This window comes from Aptenodytes forsteri, unplaced genomic scaffold, assembly GCF_000699145.1.
Source record: "Aptenodytes forsteri isolate BGI_AS27 unplaced genomic scaffold, ASM69914v1 Scaffold563, whole genome shotgun sequence".
In the NCBI taxonomy this organism is placed as follows: domain Eukaryota; kingdom Metazoa; phylum Chordata; class Aves; order Sphenisciformes; family Spheniscidae; genus Aptenodytes; species Aptenodytes forsteri.
This window is the reverse complement of record NW_008795318.1, coordinates 992,511-1,012,134: the sequence shown is the minus strand read 5'-3', so window position 1 is coordinate 1,012,134 and position 19,624 is coordinate 992,511. Positions and strand designations below refer to the sequence as shown.

At 50.8% G+C, this 19,624-nt stretch overlaps 1 protein-coding gene across 1 annotated transcript in view; it reads right to left on the bottom strand.

Moving 5' to 3' along the window:
- CACNA1G (calcium voltage-gated channel subunit alpha1 G) overlaps positions 1-19,624 on the bottom strand; it is a 102,093-nt gene that overhangs the window by 45,189 nt on the left and 37,280 nt on the right. The window contains exons 13-21 of the mRNA XM_019472170.1: positions 19,250-19,364; positions 18,356-18,511; positions 14,022-14,090; positions 11,119-11,212; positions 10,339-10,523; positions 10,121-10,188; positions 9,689-10,079; positions 3,974-4,074; positions 2,662-2,785 (exon numbers count right to left, since the gene is read on the bottom strand). Of these exons, the coding sequence (XP_019327715.1) occupies positions 2,662-2,785; positions 3,974-4,074; positions 9,689-10,079; positions 10,121-10,188; positions 10,339-10,523; positions 11,119-11,212; positions 14,022-14,090; positions 18,356-18,511; positions 19,250-19,364 (1,303 nt within the window). The remainder of the gene's footprint in view (positions 1-2,661; positions 2,786-3,973; positions 4,075-9,688; positions 10,080-10,120; positions 10,189-10,338; positions 10,524-11,118; positions 11,213-14,021; positions 14,091-18,355; positions 18,512-19,249; positions 19,365-19,624) is intronic.

Genomic DNA, 19,624 nt, shown 5'->3' with positions numbered 1-19,624 from the left:
CTGCCCCCAAACCCCCCCAGCAGAAACAGGGAGATCTCCCCCCCTTTGGAGCATGCTTGACAAATCTCTACCTGCCCCTCACCTGCGGACATCACCGCACAGTGCAAATATCACTGAGCTCCCAATCCTCCCAGAAATTAAGTCAATATTGGAGTGGCTGCGCTGCAAGGCAAGCAGGACCCACGGGACACCGAAGCGCAGCTGGCATGAGTTGTCACAGTTCAACCGAAGCCGGCGAAGCTCTGGGGGTTTACGCCAGCTGAGACCTGCCCCCAAAAGGTTGATCCACTTGTCCAAAGCCACAGGCTAGACCTGGGCATGAAGCCCAATAGTCTCATCTCCCAGTCCCCTGCGCTATCCACCAGACCATGCAGTCCTCACTGCCACCGTTCTGCAATAGCAGCAAGTGATTACAGATGAGACCATGGACTGGTTCCCTATCTGTAGTTAGCAGAAACCTTTCTTTTTAATGATGATCATTAAATAAATTACACTTTCCCTAATCCCCGAACAATCTCTGATTGCCTGTGCTGAGAAATGGACAGCAGAAGGCAGAGGCTGGAGGAAAGATGATGCGTGTGCATGTATGCATGTACGCATACAACTGAACCAGCCCCAGTTCTGCTAATAACAATTTTGGATTTATTTCTGCCAGTCCCTACAGAGCAGGCCTGTAAGAGATGCAGATCTCTCGCTCAAAATGAGATGCAATTTAAACAAGACAAAACACCTTGGCAACTCTCTCGCTTGCCAGATCATGATTTACTGAAAGTGACTCAGGAACCACAGAGTAGCTTGTTTCCATACTGGGTCCATAATTAATTAGGTCCTAGACTGTGCACTGTGATTGCATGAGCTGTGATAGGAAACATCTCCAGCCGTTAGCTGACTGCCACACAAAAGACTGCTGTAGAGGGGTAGGCAGTGTGCAGGAGAAAGAGGGTAGGGACCGGCTTGTGGAGCTGGAGATAAAACAGCAATAGCATGGAGGAGAGACCGAGGATATTACATTCCTCTCTGGCAAGCGTGTGGCTATTTTGAAGGATAATCTCCCCGGCCCATGTCGCGCACTCTGCAATGGGGAGTGCGTGTTGGCTAGCAACAGCATCCCCTGTTCCGATAAGCCAGCTGAAACTGGGACAGGGAAAGAGAACTCGCTTGAAGCAGCTAGAAAATCCACAGCTCAGGGAAGCAAAGTACAATTATTTTGAAGAACTCAATCTAAACTAACTCTCTTGGTTTCCAGATGAGAGCTCCATCAGCACAGGCAGGGCCTGCGCACTCCTCCTGGCTCCCCTGCTCCCTGCCCCACCGCTCAGCATCCCCCTTCTCCTCCCCGCTGCTCCCAGACCGTGGTCCGGCTCAGCTCCAGACCTGAATGACCCATTTTGGTTCCCTTGGTTATAACCTGATGCTGATGAACCTCACACCAGTCCCTGTCTCCTTTCCCCTCTGCACTCTTCCAATGCCCAGGGACACCACAGCTCATCCTCCTCCTCCTCTTATATACGAAATACTGGGTTTTCGTACTACAGCTCTTTGCTGTGGACTCCTCTGACTCATGCATGTCACCCATTCCCTTCAACTCTGTGTAACTACAGTTCCTTTTGGAGCCAGCCTTGGTGAATGGTGAATCTCAGAGGAAACAGCAAGGGGCTCCAAAGAAGCATTTGGGATTTCAAGGGACAGTCTCAGGGTGCCCCATGGGGAACAGCAGGGTGATTTCCTCCTGCTAGATCAGCTGGCAGGGAGTCCTGCTCTCTTCTCGCAGCTGCGAGTTGGTGCACCACGACTGCATGATAACCAAAAGAAAAAAAATTGATTTAGGGGAGGGACCACTGGGCAAACTATTACAGTAAGGAGAACTACTAGGGAAAGCTTAAAATAGGCACAGAGCAGCCAAGACTCCAGTTTTAAGGTCTTGCATTGAAGATCCACAAAAATGAACAGCCTGACACGCCTACATCAACAAAATAGGATTCTATACGATTGTGATATGAGCAGTCTTTTGCAATAAATCAGCAAGAGCCCAGCGTATCTCTCAGCCACAATCTATGCTAAGATAAAAGAGCAATAGGATGATTCTGCCCCTCTGATTGATGGATGTTGGTGCTGTGAGGGTCTGGTTTGAGAAATCCTTACGTAGTCTATTAAAACAAAATGGTTTGGGGAAATGGCATTACCATGCGTGTATCAATTCAGTTTTTCTTGTGCCACAACAAAGCTGATACACAAAGGCGGGGAGAAGAATATGAAATGAACAGTTCCCCCATTCTCTTCGCACCACACATACGTGCCCGTGAAGAACAGATGGAAGAAACGAACATTGTGTTGAGCGAGGAAAAGTGTTTGAAGGTTTATCAGAGAAGGAAACTGAGACAGATGTCATGCTTATGTCATGTGTTAAAACCTTGATCGTAGTTGCAGAAATGGGATATTCGATATATTGCAGGCCATGAGCTCTGCTCATGTACTTTGAAAGGACGCTGGGTAGGGACCAGGAGAGTTGCTGTACCCAATTCAAAGGATACGCAGGGTGTGTTGGCAGTTTGCCATTTGAAAAAGAGAAAGAAAGTGAGACCAAGTGCACAGCAGTGGGGTCCAAGCCACGGGTGTTGGCTCCACGAGGAGCACAGGAAAACGTTAACCTCGGAAACTCACAGCACTGTGAGGCTCGATTTTGGGTCGCTCCATGGCAATGGTAATGCAGTTCAGGAAAATGATCACCAAGACGATATGATCAAACATCTTGTGCGTGATGATTTTATTGCACATCAGACGGAATCTGCCGAAAAAGAAGAAAAAAAAAAAAAAAGAGGAGAGACAGACTAGCTATTAATGCTCGACTGGTTGGGGAGAAATGCAGCAGCTCGACGCATGGCAGGGGAATCGAGTGCTCCGTTTGCAAAGCAGATGAGCTGCAATCTCCCAATCCCCTCCTTGGCAGGGCTGCACGCTGCAGGCAGGTCGGGGTATGAATAGAAAAGAATCCGAGCTACAGAATTGGGCCACAAATTTCAAGCCCTGGTAATGTTCGTAGGCGGCTTTGGGTCACTTGAAATGGAGCAGCTGCTTCCACAACTTGGACACGCGGCCAGGTTTGGATCCAACCCCCTACCTGGTCCGTAGTGCTCAGGTTTAGCTTAAATAAAGGAAGAAATACTCCCAGCAGTCCTGTAAGGGTTGAGCGCACATGGAACAAAGGGACAGAAGCTATTTATTGTGACAGATGGCTGTACACTGACCCAGGATTTATAATACCGTATTACATTTCCCGAAGTCTGTTTCTGAAAATCTCTCTAATCTTTGTATGAATGAACTCGAATGCTGTCCAGGGCCCACCAGCTCAAACACGGGGAACCCTCACTGAGCACGGGTGCACGTCCAGAGGAACACGCAGGAGAGCACGGAGCCCAGATGGCCCCGGCGCAGCTGGGCTTTGAGAAGGGCAGAGCTGGGGGTCTGCCGGCAAGGAGAGGGTGTTTTCTGGGGGTTGTTGGGAGAGGGAGGAAGGGAAGGGGGAGGACAGAGAAGTCCAGGCAGGTTTAGGAGGTCAAGGAGTGTCCTTTGCTGTGTTGTAAATGTGCACTGGGGGCAAATTCAGACTTATCTGCTTAATGCAGCACCCTTCCCCTTGCTTCAAACTCCCCACGCTCCATCAAGTGAAAAACTTGCAGAGCACTGGCATCACTCACAAAGCAAACAATGAGCTTGATAAAGCTGTGGCCATGCCCTGGCCTATGGGTCTCTGCTGGACACTTCTATGCCAGGGCTGTGCCCACCCGGGAGTGGCTCTCTGCAGCTGGAGGCCCTTTGCTGCGTGACCCTGATGTAGTACTGGAGCAGGGGAAGGGCTGGGAGTTTTGTGGACTGACATAGAGACACCCATCTGGGATAGACGGGCAGAGCGAGCCATCGCAACGAGGGCATCCGTGCCCAGCACGCCACCACTGCTCGAGCACAGCTGCTTTACCTTGAGTGAGGGGCGAAGATGTAGATGGACCAGGAGTCTCTTTCTTTGCAGCAGGTGGGGAGACGTGCCTGTACCCAAGCCTTCATGCGGTCCCTTTTGCTCTAGGAGGAAAACGTACAGCAGAAACGTACCGGGAGGAAAACACAGAGAGAACTGTTAAAACAATAACCCCCCCAAACTTCCAAGTGAAGGACTCAGGGCAATTTTTCACTGAACACATGTCTCCAAGTGCTCAGTAAAGCTGAAATAAACCGATCTCCCCAGAAAAGACCCCGCTGGGCAGGGGAAGGAGCTCTGGCAGCCGGGTGAGGGCTGTGCTGGCCCTGCAACCTCGCAGGGTTTGGTCCTCCTTCCTCCGCACGGTAACTGCATCTGGCACACAGTTAGCCAAAAGGACAAACGTGGTAAATAAAACCCTTGCCCAGAGGACTGATAACCCACTCCGATCAGCCTCAGTCCCTCCAGATACCCATCAGATGCCTGCCTGAATCTTCTAAGGTTGTCTGGGTGTTTTTGTTGTTTGGGTTTTTTTCAAGAATATGTAATGCTTATGTCAGAGGCTATAAAGAGAGCAGAGGGAGGGATTCCTGCTGCTTGCTGGGCCAAGCCCTATGTCTGTGCACCACTGGAAAACTGAAGAAATTGTTTGGGACCTGAGTTTTGGTCCAGGAATGCAATGGTGAGCATCTGCCTTTCATTCAGCATGAACAGATTAGAGATTATAAAGCCAGAAGGGAACATTGTGGCCAGCCTGACCTTCTGCGTGAACACGGGCCATCCGACTCTGGCAAATTAATTCCTACTTGAAACCACAGCGCATCCTCAGCCATGCATACTTATGTTTTAGACCGTCTGCCAGGTCATTTAAGGCCAGGAGGGCAGATTGTAAAAGCCTTGGCCAACAGGTCAACTGAAGACATGAAAAATTGGATGCTGAGGGGAAGCCTCATCCCAGCTGCAATAGCCTCTGGATTAGGTCTTGTCACCTTCTCATCCATAGTTCTCCGAGGGGTGGTCAGGATCTTTAATCCAATTGGCATTGCAGTGCTAGCATCTTGTGCACGGACAACCAGCAGAAGCCAGGCAAACACCTCACCCACCATGCCGGGGCTTTCCCAGCCCTTCCAAATCGAAGCACCAGAAGATAAATCCGCAGACCGGTGTGTGCAATGTCACCGCGGTGCTTTGCTTTTCAAGACACATAAAAATGAATCCTTGCTCTTTCGTTACCCTTATTTCCCCACTACCACCTGGGCTTGGATGTGCACACACGTGGGAACGTGGCTGCACGGGCTTTTTGAAGCTTTCTTCTGCAGATGTTCAGAAAAGGAGCTGCGAAACACCACGCAGGAATTGCCGCTCGCACCCCAGGAGCGCCCAGACCCCAGAGCTGAGGCACTTTTATTTATTTCACCCTAGAAACAGGGAGGGGGGATTCGTTTGGAGTGAAACTGTTAGCAATTGGAGGTACTCTGGACTGTAAAAATGGGATTTGTTAGGGTAATTGAGTGGAATGGAGGAAGTGCTTTCTGATCCTATATGCACTCAGCCAGGGGTCTCATTAGCGATGGGTAATAGCTAGTGTAGTGTCGGTTTTAGTGAAAGCACTTGGTGACAACCTGAACCCTTCAGAAAATGAAAACCACCTTGTGAAAATAACAAGAAAAGTTTGAATAACCAAGACAAAAAGCTAGATCTTTCTACCCTTCTCCTTCAGCCGTCTGTCCCTCCCTCCCCTTCTACGCAAACACAGGCCACGCCATGGCACACCAGTAGGTTTTGGCCACATCTTGGCTGTTTTCACATCCCTTTTCCAACTCCAGGCAAGGAGTCAGAACTGCTCCCTTCTCTCTAAACTGTATTTAATAGAGCATGCATCCTTGGGGTTGCGTTATCCCTTCGAGCAGCCTAGTTAGTTTAATTATCCATAGATTTAACAAAGGTAAATAAATGGATAAAAATCAGGTGTCTGCTCAAAGTTGTGGTGAGAACAGCGATTGCTACTCCAGCCTCTGGACATGGAGTAATAGCAGCGACTCGGTCCAGTTCATTTTGCGAGCTGGAAGTTTTCCAGAAGTATCTATTATTCAAAGCAGTTCTGGTATTTATCATGGGGATTTGTAGTGAATGGTAATGCGTCAGCAGCACAGAATGCTTCTTTATACTCCTTTTGTCCAATTTTAATGCCAAAGATATTTTGGGGTTTGGCTAACTGCTGCAGCTTGCAGTTCATGGACTAAATCAGATAACAAAGGCAAAAAGTGATCTTCCATCATGTCTCTCTATTCAGCGTGTTAGAGTAAGGGCGAGCACCAGGGCTTGGCCGGGGCTGGCTCAGCCGGGGCTGCAGCTCGGCTGCTCTGTACAGGGCCAAGTACATCCGCAGAAATCTACAGTCAAAGGAATTACTCCAGATTTCCACCAGTGGAACAGTGCAGTTCAGTTAATTTGAGCCAAATGTAAGGTATTTGTGAAATAACACCCGAGCATTTCCAGCCTAAGTCCCATCGAATGCTTTCTCCGCGAGGTCCAGACACGCATCAACTGCTTACAATCAGGCTGATTGCTGCTGAAGCCTGCATTATGTTCAAAGCGATATAACAATTATGTGGTTTAAACCACATCTATTTGTTCATAAAACACACCTGGACAGGATGAATAAAGATGCGGGGGGAGAAGAAAACTACTCTTTAATTCAGTTGCCAGTGACTTAGACAAAATCTCCCTGGCTAAGACCACCCAAACTCCCGCCGCCGGGACGCAGGCAGGGACCAGGACACAGTGTGATGCCGCTCGCTAACAGGCAGCGGTGCTGCCTGCACCCGGCAGCGTGTTAACAGGGCCCTCTGATCCCATAGCTGCTGATAAATAGCTGTGGGGTTGGGGTTTTTTTTTCAGGACTTTCAGATATTAATGTAGTTCTGGGGGCAGGACGAAAGGCAGTTGGCTTTAAAAGATGACTGATGCACTCCTCGGAGTCAGGGAGAGGCTTAGATTTATAAAAGATTTATTATAAGGATGGGGGGGAACAGCTGAAAAATGCTCTACGAGTGGCAACAGACCTCCAGGCAAGCTGGAAGCTGCACGGACGCTTGGGACCTGACTATTTAATTTAAATATGCAGCGGGGGCAGGCTGAGAGGGTTTGGGGAGCGGCTGGACTGCACGCCACAGAAAAAAAGTGCAATAGGCAACGGGGAAAGGAGCTGCGATTGCTACATGCAATGAGGATTTTGGGAGGAGGGAACACATTTCATTGCAGATTCAATATTTCCCTCACTTTCTGCTCTGAGCACTCAGCAATTTGGGTAGGAAAGCATCCAAAAGCATCCAAAATCCAGCAGATGTGAACAACAAAGACCTCGCAGCAGATCCCTGATCTCGGTCACAGCCACGTGAACCCAACCAGGCAGCAGATCGCCCGCTCTGTGAAGTTTCTCCTTGTCTGCATTCATGCAGTGAAGAACAGATTTCAGTCCCCTGATTTTATACTTCTGGGGAGAAGAGCTATCAGGGGCCTGATTCTGGCCTCTTGGAGGGATGTAAATTCAGAATAAACTCATTGAAGGCAGCGGAGTGGCACTAATATAATGGGAGCCTGGGAGATCCAAACGAAGCCTTTGCACTTCCTTTTATTTTTGCGCAGAGGCAATCAAACCCAGCCAGCAAGGAGAGATGTGAAGCTTTGTTGCAGAAGGGCATATTTAGGATTACTTTGATCTGAATAACAGTTGAGTTCTTTCCTCCTTTTGTTGGTGGGGGAGTTTTGAATTTATTTTTTTCCATTTAAAAAATAATTACTTTTTTTCTGACTTTGTCAAGGCTAATTTAGGGGCAAAGCATCCCCCCAAACATCAGGAGGGAATCACAAAGGGAAGCTCCGCAACCTGGGGGCTCATTTTGCTAATCTAAGCAATATTTTCCAATCTGTCTGGTTTAGTGATTTGCAGTGAAGACATATTTTGGAGCATGGGGAAAGGCACCAGCCAGCTGCAGATGTCCCAGCTGTGGCTATACCATGGGCTGGGGCACAATTTATTTTCCCTATTTTGCCTATTCTTTCCCTAGGCATTTGCTTCTGACCACTACATGGGAGAGGATTGAGGGACCTTTGGTCTAACCCTACGTGGCCAGACCTTGGCACACAGAAGACAACGTTTGGTTTACACTAAAAGCAGCTGCCGTAATAAAGATTAAAAACATGCATCTTATTCAACAGCCTATCGTCAGCACTGGCTGGGGCTGCGGGGCTGGGTGGGACGGGAGAGGAGGGACATGTCCCATCACATGGACGTCCAGCTCGGGGGGGGGCTGCTGGCTTCTGATCTTGTGGGGGGAAAGGAAGGGACCTGTGGGATGTTTGGACCAGGTGAGCTGGAAAAAGCAGCAGATGTTGGAGCATGAAAAAAAATCCCTAGCTAGCAATAAAAAGCATGGTCTCTTGATCACTTTTAATAGTGCTTTTTCCAAAAATAATTACTGCTCCTTTTCTTAAAAATTCAGTTTATCTTATGGAGGTTAAAAACCAGGTTAAGGCAATCAGTAAAAATCCCAGGCTGAGGATCCACGCTGGAGATGTAATGGGATAATGGCATTTTTAAAGGCGATTTACAGCTGAGTGACTCCATTCTGCCAGCACTAACTCTCTTTCTCCTCCTGTTCCTTCTCTGGAGTCACCACTGCCTTTCACATCCCTTTGTATGCTCCAAATTCCATTTTCATTCAACAAACTCAGTGAAATACAGTAAAATCATGTCCACAAGCTGCAGCTTTCATGTTCTCAGTACCACCCCGGTTACCGTCACATGGCTCTACCCAAAAGCTACCCGCTTCACCAACAGAAACAGAGTTACCCCCTGGGGATGACACATCAGACCATCACATTTTTAAGCCTGAGAACAAGGTAAAGTGAAACAAAGAGGTAACCTGGGAAGAGCAGAAAACACCCCAAAACCCCCCAAAACTGTCCTGGGAACATCCCAATGGGACAGTCCCCACAGGCATCCTGCTGCCAGCTCAAGCCCCTCTCTGCCAGCCACGCGAAAAAAACTTGGAAAAGCAGCCAAATTCCTTTTATCCCCTTAAGATACAAACATCCATGTGGAAAAAGAGCCAGGGACCCTCGTCCCTTCCCTGCATTTGCAGCCCTTTTAGCTAACAGTTCCTAAATGGCACTTTCCAGGCCCGTGAAAGAGAGGCGCTTACTGGACTAATGCCTCTTCATGTTGAAATTAATGCAAAGCCTTTGAAATTACCACCGTCTCTATGGGACTAACGCTGCCATGGGAATGGGGGGCCAAACCCTGCCCTTTCCTTGCCTGTTGATGTCAACAGAAATTGTCTGCTGCTGTGCGTGGGGGCAGAAAGCTGCATAATGGTTGGAGAGCAGGGAAAGTTACCTTTTTTTTTTTTTAAAGAAAAAATAAAATCAGAAAAGCATATATTTCCAGGAGACAGCCTTCGCTCTGCACCTTTTAGTGGAACCTGGGGAGTTTTGCCCTGATCTTTCCATCGTGAACCATCTGATACTGCACTAAAATACTTAAGATGATGCCAACCCCATTTCTGGTGGCATCCACAGCCCAGAGACCTTCTGGTGAGACCCAGCCCCTGCAGCGGGCCATTGCTTCGCACCCACCCATGCACTCCTGAGAGAGGTACATGCATCACTTTGACAAGGAAAAAAGCCCGAAATGAGTGTTTGGCATTTCCTTACCATGTTGCCTTCATCATCGCAGTCATCGCAGTCCTGTTGGGGGTCATCCAGGTGGAGCTGGTGCAGCAGCAGACCCGGAGAGGTCTTCCCGTTGCAGTCCTGGTGCTCGGAGGCAGAGGTCCGGCTGCTGTGCATGCTGCTGGTCCGGTACAGGGAAGGCACCTGCAGGGTATCCTGGAGGTCGAAGGAGCCTTTTGTTTCCAGCGACTCCATGCGATGAGGCAAAGAGCCGTTGAAGCTGCCGGCCCGGCTGGAGCGCTCCTCGTCCGAGCTCTCCCCTTCCTCTGAGCTCTCCTTCCCTTCTCCGGAGAGGAGGGATCTGCGCTCGCCGCTCTGACCACGACGCTTGAGGCTGGGGGCCCGGCCGATGCTGTTCCAGCTGGAGCGGCGGCTGTTCCAGCTGCTGCTGGCTCGCGCCTCGTGCTGTCCCGCGTGGGGCGGCGGCTATTCCAGCTGCTGCTGGCGCTCCAGGGGCTGTGCGGGGAGCTGCGGGCGCTGGGCTGCGGGAAGGACAGGGAGAGCATCAGCCCCGTGCCACCCGCCCCGCGCCGGGCTGCTGCTGCGCCAGCTGGGGTGGATGGACGGACGGACAGCCCCGCAAGCCCAACAGACACCCGCTGAGCGTCGGCAGGAGGAGGTGATGCGAGTACCGGGGACTTGAGCTCGTAGGTGGCGGGGTCCATGGCAACTCCGCTGGCCCGGCGGGACTCGTAGCCCTGCGCTGTGTCTCCGAACACAGCACTCTTGGGCATGGGCATCGGCGTGGCAGCGGTGTGTATGATGAGCGGCGGGGTCAGGCTCTTCTTCAGCTCCAGGTGGTCGCTCAGGGCCATCACTGGAAGACACAAGTGGGTTTTAGGTGTCTCACCTTGAGGGGCACATCTACAACCTGCTCCCGGGCAGGCAAAGCAGCTGCGCAGGGACGGCTCTCCTCCACGCACCGGGAGGATGGGGGCCAAAAAGCCCTTCTGGAGAGCTGAGAGCCCGTCCTTCAGCCTGGCAGGGGAGCAGGGGGATGTAAATCAGGAATGGGATCAGATGCCAGTGGGAGAGGAGAGTAGATGCAGACTGTCATCTGCTGCCCCTCAACCCTCCAACCAACACCCACCAGCTCCAACCCTGGGAACCTCCTGCCCGTGCCAGGCTCCCTCCATCCTCCTTCCCCGCAGCTCCTCCACTTGTGCCCCTGCAGAGAGACCCCAAAAGCCCAGACCTCGGGCTCAGTGGGGAGATTACGGCCCGAATGCCATCGTGTCTCTGTCTGCATCCCACGATCCAACCCCACGCCACAAGCGTGCTGGCCTCGGTGGAGCGTGCCATGCCTTGGACTACACTGCTCTCTCGGAGGGCTCTTCCCTTCAGGACACATTGCTTTCACAGCAAAGCGAGGTTTCGGCAGAAAAGCCTGTCCTCCCGGGGTTGTTACTCACAGGCTGGATTTGACAAGTTTTTCTTAAGTCCTCCCTCCTCTTCCAGGCTGCGGGGGAAGAGATCCCCCTCGGAATCAGACTTGGAAGCATCACCCTGGAGCAAAACAGAGGGCTTCAGCAAGGAGGGTGAAGGGCTGCGGTGCATGGACACCCCTCTGAAAAAACGGATTCCCGTCTCCAACACCACACCTACGGATCCACTGAATTTCGAACCACGATGCAACATCACCTTTCACAAAATGACGCATGCACATATTTATACCACAGACTAATTAACCTCCTACCAGAAAGACTGCCTCTGGCTCCAAATGCGGTCCCACAAAGGGATCAGAAAAAAACAAACCATTGCTTAATTTTTGCTGCTGGAATTGCATACTGGGCAGGTATTAGGGAAGGACAGATATCTGATGAGCAATTTTGGGACAAAAATTGACCCTACTCATCTCTCTTAATTTATACACTATGGCTTAAAACTCCCTGTGTGTGGCTCTTTCTAGTGATGCTTCGATGAGGCAATCCAGGATTCAGAAGGGGCACAAGGGACCCCGACTTTCCAATGCAGCTAATGGGCACACGTCGACGGACGCCCCACCAGCGCAGAGAGGATCCAGGTGGCAGGACCTGATAACGACTCCCCTGGGTGGCTGTTCCCCTCCCAGCTGCAACACACAACACAAGCAGAAGTTTTTGGGATTTACGCTGTATCATTTTGGGGATTTAAACTCCGCTGTATCATTTCAAACGCCGGGGGCTGAGTGAGAGCTGCCCGCTTTGACATGGGCCCATCCTCGGGAGGAGAGAGAAGAGGTTTACCATTGCTCGCAGCGTGGTGCCTGGGCTCTCGCTCGGTCTTGCGGCACAGACCCGATTAGGGACGTCCCTGCGCACCCCACTGACTCTGTCCATTGGCACTGCAGAAAGGCGCTTAGGGTGTGGTATAGTCAGGATACACCCGACGGGCAATGGTGCTCACCAGAATGATGCCCATCCAAAAGAGGAGGATTCACGGCTGAAACCACTGCTCTGGCAAAGGGCACCAAGCCCTGTCGCGATGTACGTCGGGAGGGAGGAGAGGTGGGAAGGGAAGGAGGATGCTGGGATGAAAGAAGCCAAGCAGACCCTCACTTCGGCTGGGAGAGACCAGGAGCCCCAGAAAACCCCACCAAGGCTAAGCTGCGTCCCCAGGAGCCCTGGCCAGCGCTGCGGAGGTTTGGTGCTCGGGTACCTGTTGATTGTAAAAACCCAGAGGGGCCCCAGCGTGGGACAGGAGGAAGAAATGACATTCTGACACAAGGTCCAGTGCCCTGTGACTCTTTGTTAAGCAAAACGCCGGAGGGACGAGCCCTAATACTCCCCCAGGGGGTCACTAAACAGTTAAGGGGATTTTTTTCCAGCAGACTGGATGCTCTCAGACACGTGTTTTTAAGGCAAAAGAGCGTGTGATGTGAAGTGTTGGCTCAAAACTTCCCCTCCTGAGGATCCAGGACTTCTGTGCTATTTAGGGAAGCTCATCCTGTAAGACGCAGACTGGGAAGGTCAGGAATGCACCTTGCAAGGGGGAGCAGTAAAGTCAGGCTGGCCTGAACTTCGCTAGAGTCAAAACCCTGTTTCCACATGAACAGGGGCTCCAGCTGGCTCCAGGTACGCTCCTCGCGGAGGCTCCCAGCTCAGCCCGTCAGTGGGCCTGCCAGGAATTACTCATTCTCCCTAATGGGTTATTAAAAAGGAATAAATAACGGGAAGAATTTTACGTGCTTTGTATTCCTGGAGTGCTCTTTAACAGCCCAAAGGAAAGTTTTAGGGTGCACGATGAGATGTGTGCCGAGATGGAAAAGCAGAGCTACGTGGGGACTTCCCACCCCGCTCCCCAGCACCAAACCCCACGTCTGGAGGGCAGAAAGCATCCCCTCTGAAACACCACGTGCCAGACTCAGTACAGTGCAGGCAAGCATCTCGCAGCCGGGGCTGCTGCCCGTTACCTGTTCTTGCACTCCCAGTTTGCCTTTCTGGATAGAAAAGGGGTTATGAGAGAACAGGGAGTTAAAATCCTTTTGGGAAACGAGGGTACGTCAAGATGTACCAGACTGTACAACAGCTAAACCAGCCTGTACCGAAGGGGACTGACACACTGGGATACGATGGGAAAGGGCTTTTGTGCTGAAGGAAAAGCCAGACTTCTCAGAAAGGACAGAAAGGGAAGGGAGTGGTAAAGAGAAAGATGAGGTTGGCAGAAGAGTAAGGTTTGGAGTGTGCTGCACTTCGGAGATCCACGGCTTCCTCAGACCTGAATGGGACCATTTCACATCCTGACCCGCGCTGTAACGTGGCATCTCTCCGGAGATCCCAGCATCCCGGCCAGCCTTTCTGGGACATGCCACGGCGCGGCTGCCACCGTCCTATCGAGCACGGGGGTCCCCCCACAGGTGTCCACAAACAGGCTTGATTCCAGGTCCCTTTGCTCCCGGGCACCCTCCTCCGCCTGCGTGATGGAGGGAGCGCTTGGCAGGCGTGCCCAGCAATCAGCATCACCGTCCGCATCCCTAGGGAGGTCCCCGGGATGTGACCACACTGTGGAGGGGCTGTGACAGCCCCGCGGGGAGCCTTCCCCAGGGCAGGCGTCCAGAAAGGGGTCGGTGAGAGCCAGGGCTGGAGCCACATCAGCCGCCCCGAAGCACCCACCTTAATTTACCTGGCTCCCCCAGAGAAGGAAGGGACTTAAAATCAAGGCTGACTCAACAATGAGGATGACAAAAAAGAAAGGAAAAAAAAGAAACAAACCCCAAAACACCCAAACAACCCCCAAAAGAACGACAGCTACTACAATGAGAACAGCACCACGGCGTGTGACCAGGCACCACGAGAGAGACAACCACAGCGGGCGGTGGGATGTGCTCTGTACATACCCCCGACGAGTCGACAGGCAGCTGAATACAGCTTAACTGCCCACTCGCGTCTTCTCGCTTGGAGATCTCCTGAAGGAGAAACGGGGGGAGGGAGGGGGGAGGAAGGGGAAGGGGGGGTTCAATTTTCACAGTTTCAACAGCAGGACTGAGAGGGGAATCAAAAAACACATGAGAAAAGGCAGCGAAGGAGAGGGGAAGGGGGAGAAGGGCAGTGTGAGGCCACGATGGAGAGCCAGGCTGCGGCACCCACTCCGCTCGGCGCAGGGAAGGGGTGGAAGATCTCAGATGGAGCGAAGCCCTTCGAAGGGACCAGCCTTACCTTTAAATTAAGTGTTTCGAACAGAGCTTGCTTCAGCTCCTAAGTGATAATTGTGCTAATGAAACACCAGCTAATTATTGAAAACATAATTATTAATTTTTTTTTGCAGCTGCATAATAGGATCTTTATTTATTATGCCTTCATTAAGCAGCAATGGAGGCTTTAAATGAATGTTTGATTAACACAATATCAGTCCTCTTACAGCCAGGTGAAATACCTAATTTAAGGAAGGCCACCAGAACCTGCCATGAGTTCAGGTCCCTCCTCACCCCCGTTAGTGGAGACACACATTTAAATCAGCGGGGTGCCCAAACGCAGCAGGGGTCTGCGGGCAGTGGGGCTTTGCCACACGAGTGGCCCCAGCATCTCTTCACAGCAGCAGAAGTCAGTCTTTCCCTACCCACTTGGAAAGTACATGCCATTTTTCACCTCGTTGTGTTTCCCCTTCCTCAGGGGTGGCTCTTCCAACACTCCTCGGCACGTTTCGGCAGCGTGGCCATGCCTGGTCCTGTCCCGCGGGGCTGTGGGAGGTTACACGCTGCGGCAGGAGGGCACGGGTTGTCCCACCAGCTTAATTTCTTGCCTACAGGGCAATGGATCTTTCCTCCGGTTGCTACATGGGATGCAAAACTCACCCCACTCTAGGCTGGGATGAAGAGCTTAAGAAAGGCCTATCAGCTTTGGGATCTGGATGGGCCAACAGTGTCTTGCTAGGCATGTAATGGACACTTAATTTAAAGTCTTTGGTTGTAACAGAGAGAGACATGGAAAAGCCATTGAAAGAAAACACAGAAACACTTCTCCTTCGCAAGAAAAATCCCACTGAAACCAACAGGAATGCAAAAGGTAAGAGATGCAAGAAAAACACCATCCAAAATTCCTACTGGCGGGACAAGGGACTGTTCCCTCTGGTTGAAGCCCTGAAGTCGCCAAAGTCCATATTTCTCCAAGGATGCTACATCCAGAGAGCAGGTAATGTTCTCCTGCAGAGGAAAGGATGGAGGTGCTGGAGGAGGGTCCTGGGAAGGAAGGGGGGCACAAAGGAGGGGAAGGAACAAACCCACGAGTGAGGACGGCCGGGGACAAGGGGACACAAAACCGGGAGGATTACCAATGGAAGAATACTCTTTGGAGATAATATTATTAGGAAGTCCCTCGGGAGAGGAGCTTTATGCCTGACAAAGGGGAGTCGTTGCTTGCTTCAGAGAGAAGTCCCCAGGGCAGGGACCCAAGAGGTCAGGCAGCAATTTCAATTTAGCAGCTCGATCAAACGGAGTCCCCTGCTCACCTTCCCCGCACCAACACCAGGCTCGAGTTAAATCGGAGAACGCGTGGTCAAAAATAACCACGTTGCATAGAGTCCTGCGTGCACCTCTTGCAAGAGAGAAGCAGGTTACCAAATAAAAAGAAAGCCGGGGGGGGGGGGGAAGAAACTCAACCCTGAAAAATATATTGCTCCATATTTAAAGTTTGGAACAGGTCCTTTTTGTTTCTCAACTGCTTATATACATCTGCTGCCTAGCAACTGGGGCTGCAAAGCCGTGCACTAAAATTAACGAGGTGCTCGCAGATTGAGGAAAGGCACTCAAGGACCAGGGAGATAAAGGCAGCGGCCCCGGGATTGTGTTTCAGCCCAGAAATCTGAAGGAGAATGGAAAAAAAAAAACCAACAAACCACCCCAAAAAACCAACCAACTCAGAAGAAGGGTCAAGTGCAATCACAGGAGGGGGACGCTGGGGTTTGTTTACAGCGAGACATAATCTCTCTATTAATTCTGCTTCGGAGAGGATCCTTTGTATGCCGGCTAGCAAAAGTCAGAATATCTGTTTGCAAAGCTACACGCCAGCAAAGCTGAATAAACATAAACCAGCAAGGCCAGACCTGGCTCCTGACCTCCAGAAGACATTTGCTCTCTGTCTGCTGGGGGAAACTTGGGTTGAGCCGAGGGATCTCTTGATCCCGTTGCAATTTACTGGAGGAGCGTGGAGAACTCAGAATAACAAGGACGTGGAAGGAATATTATTATTAAAATGCCATTATCAAAGCCCAAGATACAAAATAGCACTGTAATCAGAGTCACAAATCGTAGAAATCTGGTGCGAGTTCATTGAAATTGCCGTGGTTGGGCAGAATTGGCCAGAGAGGGTTTGATCTTTGGAGGCTGCGCTGGATCCTGGTCCCTGCACTCGCCTCTCAATACAGGCGCGAGCATCACTGGCTTCAGGCTGTCTCAGTGCTTTCCTGAATCAGAATTTACTCCCTGATTTACATTGCACTTAAAGCACATTTGCAGCTTACACAGAAATCCTGGAGCTGGCTTGGACCAGCCCGGTGCTGCCCTGGCAGAGGAGAAAAGCAGGGGCAGGCAATGGGGCAGCTCTGATGCAAAAACCATCCAAAAGCAAATTTGGGGAGTGCTGCAGGCGGTTCCCCTGACTCCAGGGAAGACGTACCCTCAAGGACATGGTTACTGGAATAAAATCACGGCGCATTAAGCCTGGGCATGAATTTACAGGGAGCTATGCCATGGCACCAGCTGGCCGCAAAGTGAGCATGGGATAAATTGCTGCCCAGGGAAACAGGCGCACGGCGGCTGGGTGTGGGGGAGCGGGAACATGCCGGCGGGCGAGCACGAGGATGCTCTAGCATGAAAAACCAGGCTGAGCCAAGGACCAGAGGTGTCAGCCTCCCTCGAGGACCAGGGGTTGGAAAAGGGGCTGCTGCATCCTTTTCTCTAAGAAGCGGGTGCAGCAGGTGATCTCCCACTTTGTTGACCTTCAGAGAATCAATTTGCTAGACTGAACAAAGGTTCGGTTTCGAAGCCGTCATCACAAGCAGACAAGGAGCTTTTTACCTCTTCTCGCTCGGGCAAGGGAACACTGTGCTATTCGGGAGAACCTGGCAGTGACCATCCCTTCAGCTGAATGGCGGGGGGGATTTACAGACAGAAACAGCTACAACAATAACAATTAAAAAGCACCAACATGGAGAGAGACGATACAAAAAATAAAAAAAAATCTCATCTTGCTATCTCCTGGTACGACTCCATTAATTTAACTCTAAACTGTGCTCCAAAAATAGTAATAAAAATGGCTCTGTGCATAGCTATTCATAGGGTGGTAGGATATTATGATACAAAAGCAATAAATCTTAAATAATATTTAGTCACCCCAGAACGCTTATAAAAATCAGAGATAGCGTGTAAAAGCACAGCCTATACAAACAGATCCCAGTGAGCAGTTTTAGGTAAAATTTACCTCTCCAACCCCCTGGGCAGGGTGTAAAGGTCCCCTCCCCTTACTGATGTTCTTGGACAGCCAGGCAATTTTTGCAGAGAGCTGGTGGGCTTCGCGGGTCCCCCGCTCTGGGGACTAGGGGACATGCTCACTCGCTCTGAGCTGGACAGTTGGGAAGGCAGTAGGATGAAAAAAAAGGTTGAGTTCAAACCTAAGTGCCCCCCTGCCCTTCCATGGCAGCCTCCAGCGATCCGGGATGTCTCGTGGAGGTTCCCAGCCCAAGGAAGCAGCCAGCAGAGACCAGAAATCATGTACTTTAAAATGTGCAGAGCATTGCAGGGCTGGGTGCAGGAAGAGCTCCATGAACACATACCATCAAAAAAGATAATCGTGTCACTAATCTCTTACCAGCCTGAGTAAGTTTTCTGGAGGGGCTTTCAATCTGGGTGACAAACACGGTGATAACTGTTTCAAAGACACTGTCAGAGCAGCGATCCCATCCGCAGCGCCTGACTCACTGCTGAATTCCCACTCCTGCATTAATGCTAACAATGCTTTTCATTTAAGCCCTTCATTTAGAGGGCTTGCTGTATTAAATTGCACTGTGGCTAAGAAAAAGAAAGGAAAAAAAAAAAGAACGAACACCTAATATTTTCCCCCACTTTTTTCATGTACCACTCTCGTAAATGTATTGCTGTCCATCTCAGAAATCAAATTCCAGGATCTGGAGGTCCTGAAACTTTAAAAGAAAGCAAAGGCACAAGCGTGAGGACATTACCTCCGTCTGGAAACCCTCTACCAGGATGGCCACCAGCAGGTTAAACAGAACGTAATTCCCAAACGTCATGAGAGCGATGAAGTAGAGAGCAGCCCAGGAGGAGGTCGATGCCATGCCATTGTAGAGGACCTTGTTCCAGTCTTCCTGGGTCAAAATCTGCAGAGGAAGGGTATCAGGAAAATGGAGATACTGGAGGATTGTGTGCCATTTTGCCCGAGTCCGGCTGGGTATCTGTGCTCTGGATGGGCCAAATGAGCATCCCACTTTTGGGGTATCCACTGTAGCTATAACCACAGTAGGATAAATCCGGCCCAAGCCACCTTCTGAGCCAGAGAAGAGATAGGACCAAAATGACCGTGACTCCCATGCTACCGGTAAGGACCCTGCCCAAACTGCCCCGACTCCCAGCCGCACCAAGGGACGCGTTCAGCCGTAAGGGAGTGCAACATCGCATGGGTCGGACCTTTCCTTTGGTCGGCCAGAACAGCTAGAAGTCCTTCACAGATCCAGCAGTTACAGAGCTCAGAGCTGCTAGAACAAAAAACTGCAAATATCAATCATGGGCTTAAAACAGATTCTGTTCTTTGTCGAGATATCGCCGCAAATGGTCCTGATCTCTTCCTCTCCATCTCCACCCTCTACACTTACTTTCACCCACCCAGCCCATACCCTGCAAATGCAAGAGTCTCCTACCTTGGCAGCCCCTCCTCATTAGCTTTCTGATTTATTCTGGGAAACAGTCTGAAAACCCCTGTGTTCCTGCACTTGTGGTTTTGGGTCCTCTCCCGTCCACGGCAAGGAGCTTCACTAAGCTCTGTCAGATGCTTTGGAAAACAACCCCAGCCCCTGCAGCCCCCAAAATGCACACGAGTTGTGGCGTTTTCCATTTTGTACCTGGAAAACAGTGACGATGGCCCAGAGCAAGGAGTCAAAGTTCTTCCTGTCGGGCAGCGTGTCGCCGTCTCGCTCCGAAGCAAACTTACAGCCAAAGAGGTGCATCCCCAGGATGCTGCACGGGAGGGAAAGCAGGGGTTCAACAGGAGACGACATCGGTCTCCTATTAAGAACTAATAATCGCACAGCAGGACTGACTGCGTCTCCTGATTTCACCTGGGCAGTTTTTTTTGGTTTTTGGTTGGTTTTTTTTTTTAAAGATGAATCATTCGTTCACTGAAAAACACGCCTCGAGATCACGCAAACCAGTTGTGAATTTGGGTCAAATTTGTCAAACAGTTTCAGGCAAAAAGTATGCCTGCTCCTTCTTTTTCC